The sequence below is a fragment of the Oryzias melastigma genome, linkage group LG9 (genome assembly GCF_002922805.2).
Source record: "Oryzias melastigma strain HK-1 linkage group LG9, ASM292280v2, whole genome shotgun sequence".
In the NCBI taxonomy this organism is placed as follows: Eukaryota; Metazoa; Chordata; class Actinopteri; order Beloniformes; family Adrianichthyidae; genus Oryzias; species Oryzias melastigma.
This window is the reverse complement of record NC_050520.1, coordinates 26,706,446-26,719,877: the sequence shown is the minus strand read 5'-3', so window position 1 is coordinate 26,719,877 and position 13,432 is coordinate 26,706,446. Positions and strand designations below refer to the sequence as shown.

The window sequence follows — 13,432 nt, the reverse complement described above, 5'->3', positions numbered from 1 at the left end:
ACCTAATAATAAACAGCCTGTCCTCCGTCAAGGTTTAGTGCGGTGATATGTTTCTGCCGCTCGCTCTATATCTCACTCTGGGTCCCTAATGAAATAATGAAATTGCTCCCCTCTTTTATCTTCCCTCCTTCGTGCCTCTCTGCTTGATTTGACACATGGCCAGATTCTTGGTGCAGCAGAAGCTGAGTCATAAAGGTTTCAGTGAGTCTTGATTTATGGACATTGATGGGTGTGGGGTGGGGGGTCCCAGTTAAGCATAGGGGAAAACACTGGTGTCAGCTCACTGATGTAAAAGACACCCCTCTGTTCAGACACAATCTGCTGACTTCAGATGAAGAATCAAATCTTACCGAAACTCAAATCACTCTGGACTCTGCCAGTCATTAGACGTCTACGGCTGAGAGGACTTTTCCACGTTGAAGCTGGCGTTTGGCGTTTCCTTATCAATCTCCTCCTTTAATGCTTTTTCATTGATTTGCTGACTCTGCTGGTCGGTAGAAGTATTCTCTTCCTGTCAAGCATGGACCGGTTGATCAATGTGAATGGAACGAAAGGTCTTTTGCTTGCCATTCATGCATTTTTTTCCATTACCCCCCATTAGAATCCTGCAGAGGAAGTGGCTTGTTTTCTAGCCCGGAATAAAAAAATAAAAAAAGGAGGCTTGAGGCTGAGAAGCATAAAGATCTCTTCCCTTGTTTATGATTCACCAAGCTCAGACAGTGAAGATAATTTTCTGCTTAGGCACTTTCTTGTTGGTTAAATTGAATTTGATCTGACTCCTCACCGCAGCTGCTTGTTTATTTAGCAGAAATAAAAAGCTGGGAGCTGTTGCTTTATGCAGACAAAGCTTCAAGGCTTTATTGGAGTTTCCGTGCAGCACATCAAGGACTTACAGGACTCAGTGGGGACTTTAAGGCAGATACAGTATTGCCCATATGGGCAGTTGTACAAGCACATTTTAGTGACAGATGAACACCTGCAAACACATTTCTGCAAAGCAGATTTTTTCTTCTTCTTCATCACAGTCAAACTTTTTTGTAGTTACAGTGGATGCACTCAGAGGCTGATCTTGACAGACTTTAGTTGTCGTGAATGGGAGTTTTTTAGGTATCAAGATCCAAAGAATTATAACAAATTTAAACTTTTTTATCCAACTTTTCATTTTTTTCTTCAGGTTCCTCCTCTTTCTCGGTTTCTCCCTTCTTTTTCTCATCATCTTCTTCCTTCTCCTGTTCAGGTTGACTCTCTTCTTCTCCTCCTTCTTCTTCTTCATCTTCCTTGTCTCCCTCCTCCCCTTCTTCGTTTGCTATAAGGATGGAAAAATCAATAGAAAATATTTTCTACTACTTGGACCCATAAATTAGGCACAATAATAATACTAACCTTCACTTGGATCCTTCTCTTCTTCCTCTTCTCCCTCCTCCTCTTTTTCTACACACTCCACTTCCTCTTCACCCTCCTCCTCTTCCTCCTCCTCTTTCTCATCCCCCGGCTCATCCTCTTGCTCCTCCTCCTCATCCTCCTTCTCCTCCACCTGCTCTTCCTCCTCTTGAGGAGGGCTAGCCTCTGCCTGCTGCGCCTGACTTGCGGATATTTCCTCCTCCGTGGAACGCAGGGATGAATACAGCCGGCTGCTCAGCAGGTATGGAGCAGCGGAGCTCAGCTGGGACTGAGAGGAGACCTGCACTCTTCCAAAGCATGGACCGGCGTACATGCTTTGAGGGTAAAGGGAGACCGATCCGGATCCAGCCACACTTAATCGATTTTCCTCTCCTTCCAGCAGCTTCCTAATGGAGTTAGAAATACAGAACACAAGCTTTATTTAAAGTGTACATTTACAACACAGAAGATCAAACGTACCTGTATGCTGCAATTTCAATGTCCAGAGCCATCTTCACGTTCAAAAGGTCCTGATAGTCTTTTAAGTAGCGAGCCATGTCATTCTTGTTGGCCCTCAGTTCCTCCTCCAGCTCCCCTATAGCATCCTGTTTAACAACAGAAACAAAACCATTAGATTAAATACATCATCAAATATGGTCCACAACAAAATAAGACTAAATTATTAACCAATCTATCAGTAATAACTGATAGATTGTCCAAAATGGCAAAAAACACCTCAAATGTTTCACTTCTGCTAGTCACAGAAACTGTTTTGTTTGTGGTTTACCTGCAGTGCAGAGATCTCAGCACTCTGCTTCTCCTCCACTTCCTGCAGCTGTTTTTCTAGGGCTTGGTTCATCTCACGGCAGGCATCAATCTCCAGAGTTCTAGCTTTGAGCAGTCGGCGATACTCTCCAGCCTCATCCTTGGCACACCGTGCGCTCTCGGTGTTCCGAGTGGAACCCACCGTCATCACACTCATCTTGTTGCAGAACCACTCTTCAGCTGATTGCAGGTTACGTTGAGCCAACTTCTCATACTGACCTCGAATGTCACGGAGAGCGGTGGACAGGTCCGGTTTGGAGACCTCCATGTCCACTGACATCTCTGAGCTGAACTGAATTTGCACCTGCAGCTCTGCAATCTCGCTCTCACAAAGATTTTTCAAGAAGGCCAGCTCATCTAGCAGGGTCTCCACTCTTTTCTCCAGCTCAGTCTGGCACAGAGCGGCTTCATCTGCCCCCTTCCTGGCATCCATGAGCCGACCCTCTGCCTCTTCTCTTCCGAGAACTTCTTTCTCGTAGCGTTTTTGCAAGTTCTTCAGCACATCTTCCATCTCATCCCTGTGGTCCTGGGCCGCTTGTTTCTCATGGCGGGCCTCTTCCACAGCAGCACGGAGCTGGCGGATTTCATGCTCGTACAGGCCCCGAAGATTGGATGGTTCGGTCTGCCTTTGCCTGAGTAGCAAGAGCTCCGTCTCCAGCAACTTATTCTGCTGCTCCAGTTCATGGACCTTCTCTATGAAGCTGGCGAAGCGGTCGTTCAGGTCCTGGAGCTCAGCTTTCTCCTGGGTCCTCAGCACTTTGAACTCAGAGCTGACCTGGGCTGCTTGGTCAAGGCGAAGCTCAGTGGCAGCTGCAGACACTGGTGCAGAAAGTAAGGTGGAGTGGCTTGCAGAACCTCTGGTGTAGGTTGGATAACTTCTACGTGAAGATGCATAGGATGCTACTGGGGCCGAGTTGGTGAAGTATGCGGATCGAGGTCCCGTTCCTCCTGCAGCTCCATAACCTGCAGTGCGCACCACCACCCTCCTCTTATAAGTCGATGGGAGGTAAGGGTCAAAGCCGGTCGAAGTCATGACTTGAAGAATGGGCGGCTCAGAGTCAAGGAATGTGGCTGGGTTGACTGCACAGGACTCTGCATTACGCTGACTTTTATAGAGCCAGTAATGACTGTGACGTCAGCTATTTTTTTTGCAAGCCTGCCGACAGAAAGAACTGATTATGCCGCCTGCCAGCCAGCCAGCCATTCTCAGCCAAGGAGGAGATGGGGAGGGGTGAGGACAAACGCAGGGGAGGTGGAGGAGGCAGAGATAAGCAACTCTGGGACAAAAAAGGAGCTGCACCAGCCGGGGGTCAGCGAGGACGAAGGCAGTTCTCCCAAAACTGCAGAAAATATTGTCTCAACATCAATCCAAGCAATATGACTTTTCATGTGTGAGTTAGAGCTGCATGACAGAAAAATGATAAAAAGTCCTATTTACTCCAGAATAACACAATTGTGCTCCATTCTGCATCATTTGTCAGTGGTTCTGTGAAGAAATGGATGCAAACTTCCCCAAAATGCTTGCATCAGCAAAAAATAACAATGAAAGAATGCAACGAGGGTGATATAAAATACAGAATACATAAATTAAAAACAAAAAAACCTGAGCTGTAGTACACTCTGGTAAAATATGAAACAAGTGTTTGCCCTCTAGTGGTTGCCTGTTTTCCATGCAAGTCACATATTGTCATAACTATCATCCATTTTCTACACCTGCTAAATCACTTTTGGGGTCATGCGGTTGCAGTCTCATCTACTGCTCAGTGAAGGAAGCGTGCACACATAACCACACACACTCACAATTATATGACATCACTATGGTAGCATTTGGATGCTACCATCATAGTAAAAATAAACTTATTTTGCATGAATTAAACAAGAAAAAAAAACTTTTTTTTTTCAAAAATATGAAGCAGTTACAACTTTGACAGAGGTCCCCATGATTTTCTTTCAAAATAGAAGACAAAACTTGTGTCACAGTATCAGCTCAATACTGCCAGTGAAGTAGCAAAAGTAATGTCAGCAGTGATTTAAAAAAAAAAAAAAAAGTTTATTGTACCATTTGTGGTAGATTTCTGTAAAAAAAAAAAAAAAAAAAAAAACATGAATTCAACTCCAAAAATTGGAGTCAATTGTGACTCACTGTATTTCCCAATCCAAAAGCAGCACTTAAATAATATTCAAAAGTAGAAAATCTGTCTAATAATCCAGTTCGCTTCAGTTCTGGTTGTGTTTTCTGACTTCCAGTTGATTTTCCGGGGTACACGTCGCACAAAAACCTGATGTATAAAATGTTTTAGCTCAGTATTGTTAATTTCTATAAACGTTATTATTCTTTAACAAGAGAGCCACAATGGAAGGGTAAAAGAGAAACGTGTGTCTCTGGAGCTGCAGATCCTTGATCTAAACAGAGAATAAAACGATTGGCTAAAATTTGCTTTGACATTCAGAGAGTATAGAGTCATGACCTGAGAATAAACCTCAAGGAAGCTAAAAATATTTTAACAAAGTCTTTGTATTAGGAGTAGAGAACTGTCTGTTACTATGTCCAGATAAGCTGTTTAAAAAGAGTTCAATGAAAGGTTGTGGGGATGAAAAGTACATTTTTACGATAGGATTTAAAATGAGAGACTTGAATCAATTGTAGCTAAAGAATTGAGAAGTGACTTGGGATGGTGTAACAATGAGTCAGAGTCAGATGGATCCAAATGCAGTCTTTTATTTAAGGAGCTTGAGTTTGACGTGGTGAATTTGACAGAGGTCAGGAACAACGAAGGGTTTGTCATAGGCTGAGGCAGATCGGTGGTCAAAGACAGGCTGGGGTCGAGGCTGGGGTCGAGGCTGGGGTCGAGGCTGGCTTAAACAGGAGAAAAGGAGGTAACGCCCAGAAGTGGCAGAATTAACCAGAACAAGACTTCACACCTGAGCACAGCCTGAAGCCACCTTATAAATGTTTGTGGTGATTGCTTGAATGAGGGACAGCTGGTGAGGTCTGGGAACAGCAGGCAGAGGCTTATGGGAAATGGAGTGAAGATGAGGCTCAGGAGAGATTAGAACTCAGGCGATGGCTCCCTCTGGTGGTCAGAGGGGAAAACAGGCTGATTCATGACAGATGGTCATCAAATTTGCAAAATGAGACCAGTGATCATCTCTGAAAACTTCTTTCTTCACAAGGGAAAAGATTTAATCCGGGCAAATTCCTTATCTAATCCATAAGGAACTCAAGATCTTATCATTCCAGGGGACAAAAAAAAGCTGTTGACCATGGTACCTTCATAGAAAAGGGATTACATTAATTACTAAAGTGCTCAGAGGAAGGAGGTTTGGAAGTTCAGAATTTCTTTTCCAGGGAGATCATAATCTGAAAAACACCTTTGGCTTAAAGGCTGAGCAAGAGCTACATATTCAAAACAACATTTGCATTTGTAATAGAAATAATTGCTTAAAACATGTAATGAAAAACCAGTGTAAAGAAATCTATGCTCATTAAATCCCACCTAACTTCTGAAACAATCAAGGGGCACTGCCTCCTTTATATGCATGTTTACCTTTAATTCATTTGTGAGTAATACTATTTTAAAAATGATAATAATCACCCACCCACCAAAACAAAAGCAAAAACAAAAGAAAAAAAATGAAGTAGTTTGAGTTTAAATTTTGAAAATGCACACCACGTAATAAAATGTACTTTTCCCACCCTGTTTGTTCAACTATTCTGCATTTTCCATTTATTTCCTCTTCTTAGTTTATATTCCCCTAATTGAGGATTTAGCAGCTTTTGTATTTTTGTGGTATTTTTCATTTGCTTTTTTGCTTAATGCACAATTTATGCTGTTTGTCTGGGTGTTGTTTGTGCACGCTATATTGATGTTGACTTTAAGAAATGCATGCATTTCAGGTAACTGACACTGTGACTAACTCATGTTGGTCTGTTTTTAAAAATAGATCAATCAGATGTATTGATTCCACCTAAACATATATTCTCCAGAGCTGTTTAAAGTGATAAAGCAAGAAAACCTGGTTTAGAACAGAATCATTGTGCTACACTGCTTTGTAGAACAGAACATTGTAAAATATTATATTAGAAGTAATGCATAGATATTCTGGTGAATCTGGTTAACCTCAATATTAAAAGGATTTTCTGCTTAAAGCTTCATGTAAGGATGGATATACATTATGAATGTAAATCATACGTTTTTAGCTTTTCACTATGTGGAGTCGGACCGTGCATTTTAAAATAGCCATTAAAACTTGCGAGAAAAGATGGACCTGGCATACCTTTCCCCTCCAGTTACTCTGCAGCTTTGGCGTGGAGAACAGGTAGAAAAATTTTACCAGTGGCAGAGCAATGCTGCCACCCTGTGGTCAAATTCTGCAATTGACATAAGCTTCAGGTAAAATAGCACAATGATCTTCAATTTAGAAATCTTGTTTTTCTGTTTTTTTATTTGTTATCTGACTAAACAGCTTGAATGCACACGGACTATTCTGTTTTTAATTTTTCTTAGTGTTATTATTATTTTTTGTGGTTGCAGGGGAGGGGGGTCGTTTAATGACACACTTACAACCTTACCAGTCAACCCATCTTTTTATAAAATAAAAAAATACAATAAAATAATGGAATAAAATAAAATATAAATAAAAAAAAAAAATCATCATCACTTTTCTTGATGCGCCTGTTAATGGACTACTTTAAATTTCAGGAAAAAGCATAAAAAAGCAGATGTGAGTTCAATAGCTCTAAGCTAAAAAAAACTGTCAACTAAAATTCATCCGCTTCAACGAACAAACTTTTGAAAACACAAAAATTTAGATTATCAGCAAAGTTAAACTATGTGCCAGTCTTGCTGATGTTGATTTGTCTAGATTTATTTATTTATTTTACTTAAATGTAATATTTTCTTAAAAACTGTACATTATCCGAGTTTTAAAATAAAAGGTTCATTAAATTAATAATTTATCTTTTAACCCCCAAAATATTAGGTACAGAGATTATTTTTTTTGTTTGTTTGTTTGTTTGATAGCTGGACAGTTTAATCGTCTTGTATGAACACCTTGTATTTTCACCTCATGACAGAAATGTATAATGTTCTTGATACTGGGGGAGTCTAAGTGAATATTTTCACAATGATACTAATAAAGCATATTTGTAAAGGAGAGATGGTCCGTGTGAACTTTCAGAAGTGTGCTTTGGCGGTAAAATAAAATATCAGACCTGTCTGGTAATGACGGAACAGCACGCATAAATATCGAAAGATTTCATTGGTCGCGGGGATTCATTCATGGGATATTGACCAATGAGCGGCAACTTTACTAAATAGCGGTTAGCAAATGCGCTGCTCTGTAAAATTCATGTCTTGCAACAACAAAGGACAGAGAATAAATGTGTTTCTTTTTGCTCTTATGCTAGTTATTATGTACATGTGAGATTCACGTGCCTGGTTCAAATTACGTGAACTTGATGGAAGTACGTTTTCTTAAAATGAGCGGTAAGTCGCCTGCTTTTTGCAGAGATGGTTCCTCGATAAACACAAGCTAACGTTAGCATGCATTTATATATTTTTTTCAAAACCTGCTTTACTCGTTATTTTTGCCAACTTTAAGGATTTATAATCTTCTTGGAAAGATTGACTATATGGTTTTAGAGTTTTTGTTTTACTAGTGCTGGCACACAGTTGCACAAATAACTTATTACTTGATAGTTAAGCTAACAAACTAAGCTAGATTTAGAACAGTTTTCAAGGTTAGCTGGGCGCTACCTAAACACCCTGTGAATTAGGGACTTCATGCTTTTTCTTTTTTAAAGTTAATGCAGTCAAAATGTTTTAACAGACACACTAATACACACGCAAACAACAGACAGTCCATTCTTAATCTTTTGAATAGTGAGAAGCTTTTTGTGCTCCTGATGTTCCTTTTAATTTATATTTTTCAGAAGGGATGTGTTAGTTAACTCCAATTCTGCAGAACTAGTCAAAATCCCAACCCTCAAAGGCAGAAAGCCTGCCTTCAGATATCACGATGGTAAGAAACCTCAGTAGTGTTTGAACTATAACCCAGTCTGCTGAAGAGCTGTGTTTAAATGACCTAGTTTTACTTTTACAGATTCGCATCGCCGCGCTGAATGCCGCTTCCACGGCTACAGATGAGTCTCAAGACCCTTTGAGAAGCAGCAAGAGTCGTACAAAAGAGGCTCAAGTAAAGATTGCAGAAAACTGTCGTCATTTTAAGTTGGTCTGTACTATCCAGTACAATCTTTTTTGCATTATTTCCTGTTACAGGAAGCTGAGGCGTTTGCTTTGTATCACAAAGCCTTGGATTTGCAAAAACATGACAAGTTTGAAGAGTCCGCCAAAGCCTACCATGAGCTTCTCAAAACTCCTCTGCTCAAGGAGGTAAAAGGAGAATATTTTTTTTGCAAAATATGTATCTTTTCTGTAAACTTCCAATCTAAATTAATTTTGTCTCCCGCTGGTTTTAGGCGACACCCTCAGAAGATCAGAGAGTGGGCCTCAAGCATCCTGGATTGATGCTAAAATATTCCACTTTTAAAAACCTGGCGAGCATGGCTGCATCTCGTGATGACCTTGAAAAAGCAATGGAATTTTACTTAGAGGTAGGATATATTTTTATTAGAAGTATGCTCTGCACTATTTGTGCTACTACATCCTTTTAAAGTGAATAACACCAGTGATTAAAACAGTATTTTCTGCTTTATCTTTTCTTAGGCAGTTATATTGGATTCCACTGATGTGAACATGTGGTATAAAATTGGTCTGGTTGCCGTGCGACTGGTACGCATCCCTTTGGCTCGTCATGCGTTTGAGGAGGGATTGCATTGTAACCCAGACCACTGGCCATGTCTGGACAACCTCATTACCATCCTGTACACGCTCAGCGACTACACCTGTATGTAATTCATCATTGTGAGCTCATTAAAAGTAATACAGCCTTAGGATAGTAAAAAGAAATTACTTTTTTTTTTTTTCTTCAGATTGTTTATATTTTATTGCTAAAGCGCTGGAGAAAGATCATTGCTACACTAAAGGCTTGGTGTTGAAGGAAAAAATATTTCAGGAACAACCTTGTTTGAAGAGGGATACAATGCAGATGTTCACAAAGTGGTAATGGAACCCTCTTTTTATTGCTGTGATCATATGGTCTATTTGCAACTTCATGGTTTCACATTACTGCAATTCTTTTGTGTGGGTTGCAGTGATACGTCTATTCACTATGTGGAAGTGGAGGAGGAGGAACGCAGATCCATTGTGGAGGAGGCACTGGAGATAAGGAGGCGCAGGCAGGCTCTTTCTCATTGTGACCCAAAACCTGACCTTGTTCTTATTCAGCCAATCCGCTGCCTGTCGTGAGTTTAACTTTAAATTATTCCTTTTCTGCTGGACGAGTTTGCGTTGAGAGCTTTTTAATTATTATGGAAATTGCATTCAGTTTTACTTTTTTTTTATGAATCAGAAGCGTCTCCTCTTCTTAATCTCAGGTGGAGGCATGTTGGCGAAAGCCTTCTTGCAATGTACAAGCATCAGACCACGTGTGAACCTCCTCGCCCAAGTCTTGGTCGCAGAATAGACTTGTCAGATTACAAAGATATGAGCTTATTCCAGAGCATCCCCCAGCCAACGAGTCCCGTCAGTGTGGGGCAGACAGCAGTGCTGAGCAGCAGCCCCAGTTCATCCCTGCCTCCAGTAACCTTTCTTGAACCCGCCGTGCTGTCCCAGCCGGGCTCTCAACCTCAAATTACTCTGAGTCATGCTGCCGTAGAGGTTAATACCTCTGCTCCTCCAGCTGGTCAGTAGTCGACATCACTTGTATTGCATACCCATGTGGCACTTTCAGTTAGCCGTTATCTAAAATATATGTTTTAAATTTCATGAAGCTGCAGGAATGGAAGTTTCTCTCTCAGATGGAATGAAAAAGCAACCAAAAAGGAAACGTGGGATCGAGGACAGCGGGGAAACGGCCAAGCGTCGTTCTGCACGCGTTCGAAACACAAAGTGCAAGAAAGAGGAGAAGGTTGATTTTCAAGAACTGCTTTTCAAATACTTACCCTCCAGGTACCTCATCTAGAGATTTATTTTCAAGGTGTCAGGTTTTACATTAGATAACCTAATTTAAAAAAAACTATCTGATTATTGATTTGTATTAGGCTCAAGAAATTTGATCCAGACAATGACGACGAGAGCTTAAGTAATCTTGAGACTCGGTGCGATGGGAGGGAGGAGGATAATCAACTTGTGCATGGAAGTTGTTTGCCGGTTGACTCTGTGGAATACATGGAATCTGGTGAGTTCGATGACTTTACCAAACAATAATTTCATTTCCTGAAATTTTTGTTCAACACTTGAACTTTTAAAACAAAATTGTATCCATAGAGCAACAGGATGTCCACAACTTCCTTCTCAATAATATGACCAATGGCGGTGTTCTGGATCTGATGATGCGCTACCTGAAAGCGGTTGGTCAGAAGTTCATGGAGGAGTGGCCTCGGGGGCTGACTGCCGTGGTGCTGGAGGTCCATCAGACCTGGAGGAAGCACAGCAGTGGCCTACCCAACCCTTTGCTGCGCGACTGCAGCAACAAACATCTCCAGGTAACATAAGAAAAACCTTTTGAGCTGGTTTACTACCTCTTCATGGTCTTGTTTATTAATTAAACAGTTTTGTCTGTTTTCTTTGTATAACTAAAGAAGAGTTTTATTTCAAAATGTTCTAACTTTTTCTATATACAACACATTTAACCAAATCATCTGCAGTGGTTTGTCTTTGGTTCACCAATAATGAGTTCTTTTAGGCATTTTTGAAATGGCTGTAAACATCTAAATATCAAAATGTCACATAGCAAGTTATTTTTAATTATAACATTTAGGAGATAAAATTATGACTTTCTTCTTATCCTCACAATCAAATAAAACTTACTTCAGTGCGTTCCAGTATATTAAAGAAAATATTGAAATGAAGTTTTTAAAGATGTTAATGAGAACTCAAAACTAGTGTCCAAGCTATTTAGAAGCTACTTATCTTAGTTTGCCTTTCATTTTGCTGCCATACTGATGCTTCATGATTGATCTCACACGTCTTCCATTCATAGGACATGTTGACGATGAGTCTAGTCTGTATGGAGCTGCAGTTAGAACAGTGGTCACTCAACAAAGGAAAAGGTGGTAAGTCTGTAAACATCATGTCTTATTAAAGATTAGCAAATTGTCTTAGTTTATATTGGCATCTGAGTAATGCATGTTTGTGGTACAATTGGGTTCTCATCAAGTGTGTCCCCCTTTGTCCACGTTTTCTCTTAGATAAATTAAAAACATTTTTTTAGTGTCAGTTTTTTGTTCAAATTGAAGTTGATGACATACATTGGTTACATCTTTATTTCTTACCAGGTACCCCAAGGAAAAGCTCCTGCGATTCCAGAAAGGATGGATCAGAGTTAGAATTCCCTGGACAACACTTCCAGGGAGACCTGTTGATGCTCGCTATGGGTTGTTCTCAAAGAGATTTGTTTGAGGATGATTGGTTAGACCTCATGGTGCGCGTCTATTGGCTAAAGGCTCGATTCTTGGCTCTGCAGGTAAAGTCTTTACTTTTTGTGTTTGTACTAAATAGAATGTAATCACTTTCCACAGCTCTACTTGATCAGCTATAACCTCTTAATCTGCATTTTTTTTTGTTTTTTAAAGGGAGACATGGATTCTGCCCTGGAGAGCTATGATGTATGCACAGGTCTGTTGCAGAGCAAACCAAAAACCCCTGATGAGAAAAATTACACAGTGAGCTTGCCCAATCTGCGTGCAGATGCATCTATATCTTTGGAAGAGGTTAGTAAAATAGGGCTTTTCTAAAAAACAAATGTTTATATTTCTTTACATAACGTTGCTAATTACTCCGTATCGGTGTGATGCATGGGGTCACAATCCAGAGCTTTTGAGTGTTGACCCTAAATACAAGTAAATGTAGAGGATTATGTCAGGAAAGGCGTTAAATAATAAACCAGAGGTAAACTGGTCATGGCAATCACAAGTACTTTTGTACTGCATCAGTCATGTTTCACATTACCAACAACTGCCATTAGTGCTGCTGACCTCCAAGGTGACAGAGGAAACTGGACTACTGCTTGTAGAAGGAGGTGAGGAAGGATTATTCATAAGGGGAGAACAGCAAGAAAAGATTGTAGGAACTATAGTTGCCCGACATGGTGAAAAAGAAAGGTGGAAATGCTGTGTGTTCAAGAGACCAGATGAAAAGAAACCAAGGTTTACTAATTGAGAGCAGATTTTCAAATTATTTTATTATGACATGGGTGGAAAGAGGAATGGAGTGATCCTGAAGAAGAAATTTGCTGAAACTATTTTGGAGGTGCAGGATGAATGTCGTCAGTGGTTGTGGCTTCCAGGTAGGATGTGAACTTGAGAAGGGCAAATTCTAGTGGGAGATGGATGATGTGATCCAGGGTAATCAAAGAGAGAAAAATGGTGGTTGGAGAAGAATTTATCAGACATTTAGGAGAAGGAGTGATGAGGAAATTGTGAGTAAATTTGGTGTACAGGACAGAAAAATAGCAGGGAAGCTGTTGGTGGAAATGGCAGTGGTGAAGACATTTTTCTAGAAAAGAGCGGCGCACAGGGTAACATAATAATGGAGGATGAATATAAATTACATTTTGTGTAGATGATTCAATCTGAAAAAGTTTAATTACTGCAAAGTTGTGGCTAAAGAGATTGTAGCCAGACAGTATTGGATGGTGGTGTGTAGGATGACTGCGGGAGATGAAGAAGATGATTGAAAAGCAGAGGCCCAAGTGATGGAAGCTGAAAAAGGAACAGTGTTTTTTTGGTTTTTAGGGAGGAATTAACACAATCTTTGAAATACCAGGATATTAATTTATTTCCATTCTCTTTTTCTTTTCCTCCTCCTTTTTCGGTTTATTATAAACAGACCCATTAACAATTTAAAGCAACCAGTGCTTACAATTTGACAGTATTTATGAGAAAATGTTGTGGTGTTTTGTTTTGATAAAGTTTCTATTATTGCCATGGACAGGTTGACAAAAGGCTGAAGTCACTGGAGCGCTGTCAGTCTTTGGAGGAGATCCAGCGCCTCTTTGAGTCTGCTGACTTCAAGTCCGTTGTTCGTCTGCTTCAGCCCACTCTTAATTATGGAAACAGGAGCAAATCTCTGGAATTTGTGAGCTCAGCACCGGAGCGTCCAGC

General features: G+C 40.4%; 2 protein-coding genes across 2 annotated transcripts in view; one reads left to right on the top strand and one right to left on the bottom strand.

The window, feature by feature from the left end:
- Positions 1-828: 828 nt before the first annotated feature.
- On the bottom strand, positions 829-3,423 carry neflb (neurofilament, light polypeptide b). Its single transcript, XM_024274699.2, has 4 exons — positions 2,168-3,423; positions 1,861-1,985; positions 1,384-1,787; positions 829-1,306 (listed from the first exon to the last, which is right to left on the bottom strand). Exons 1-4 carry the CDS (start codon positions 3,236-3,238, stop codon positions 1,137-1,139), a joined length of 1,770 nt encoding a protein of 589 aa, XP_024130467.1. The 5' UTR covers positions 3,239-3,423; the 3' UTR covers positions 829-1,136.
- Positions 3,424-7,508: 4,085 nt separating this feature from the next.
- cabin1 (calcineurin binding protein 1) overlaps positions 7,509-13,432 on the top strand; it is a gene marked incomplete in the record, with an annotated part of 39,581 nt that continues 33,657 nt past the window's right edge. Inside the window, 16 exon segments of the mRNA XM_024274998.2 lie at positions 7,509-7,694; positions 8,141-8,229; positions 8,311-8,403; positions 8,487-8,600; positions 8,687-8,821; positions 8,934-9,114; positions 9,200-9,329; positions 9,422-9,571; positions 9,704-10,011; positions 10,100-10,277; positions 10,370-10,506; positions 10,596-10,813; positions 11,311-11,383; positions 11,606-11,793; positions 11,903-12,040; positions 13,263-13,432. Coding sequence (XP_024130766.1) covers positions 8,227-8,229; positions 8,311-8,403; positions 8,487-8,600; positions 8,687-8,821; positions 8,934-9,114; positions 9,200-9,329; positions 9,422-9,571; positions 9,704-10,011; positions 10,100-10,277; positions 10,370-10,506; positions 10,596-10,813; positions 11,311-11,383; positions 11,606-11,793; positions 11,903-12,040; positions 13,263-13,432 — 2,216 coding nt within the window.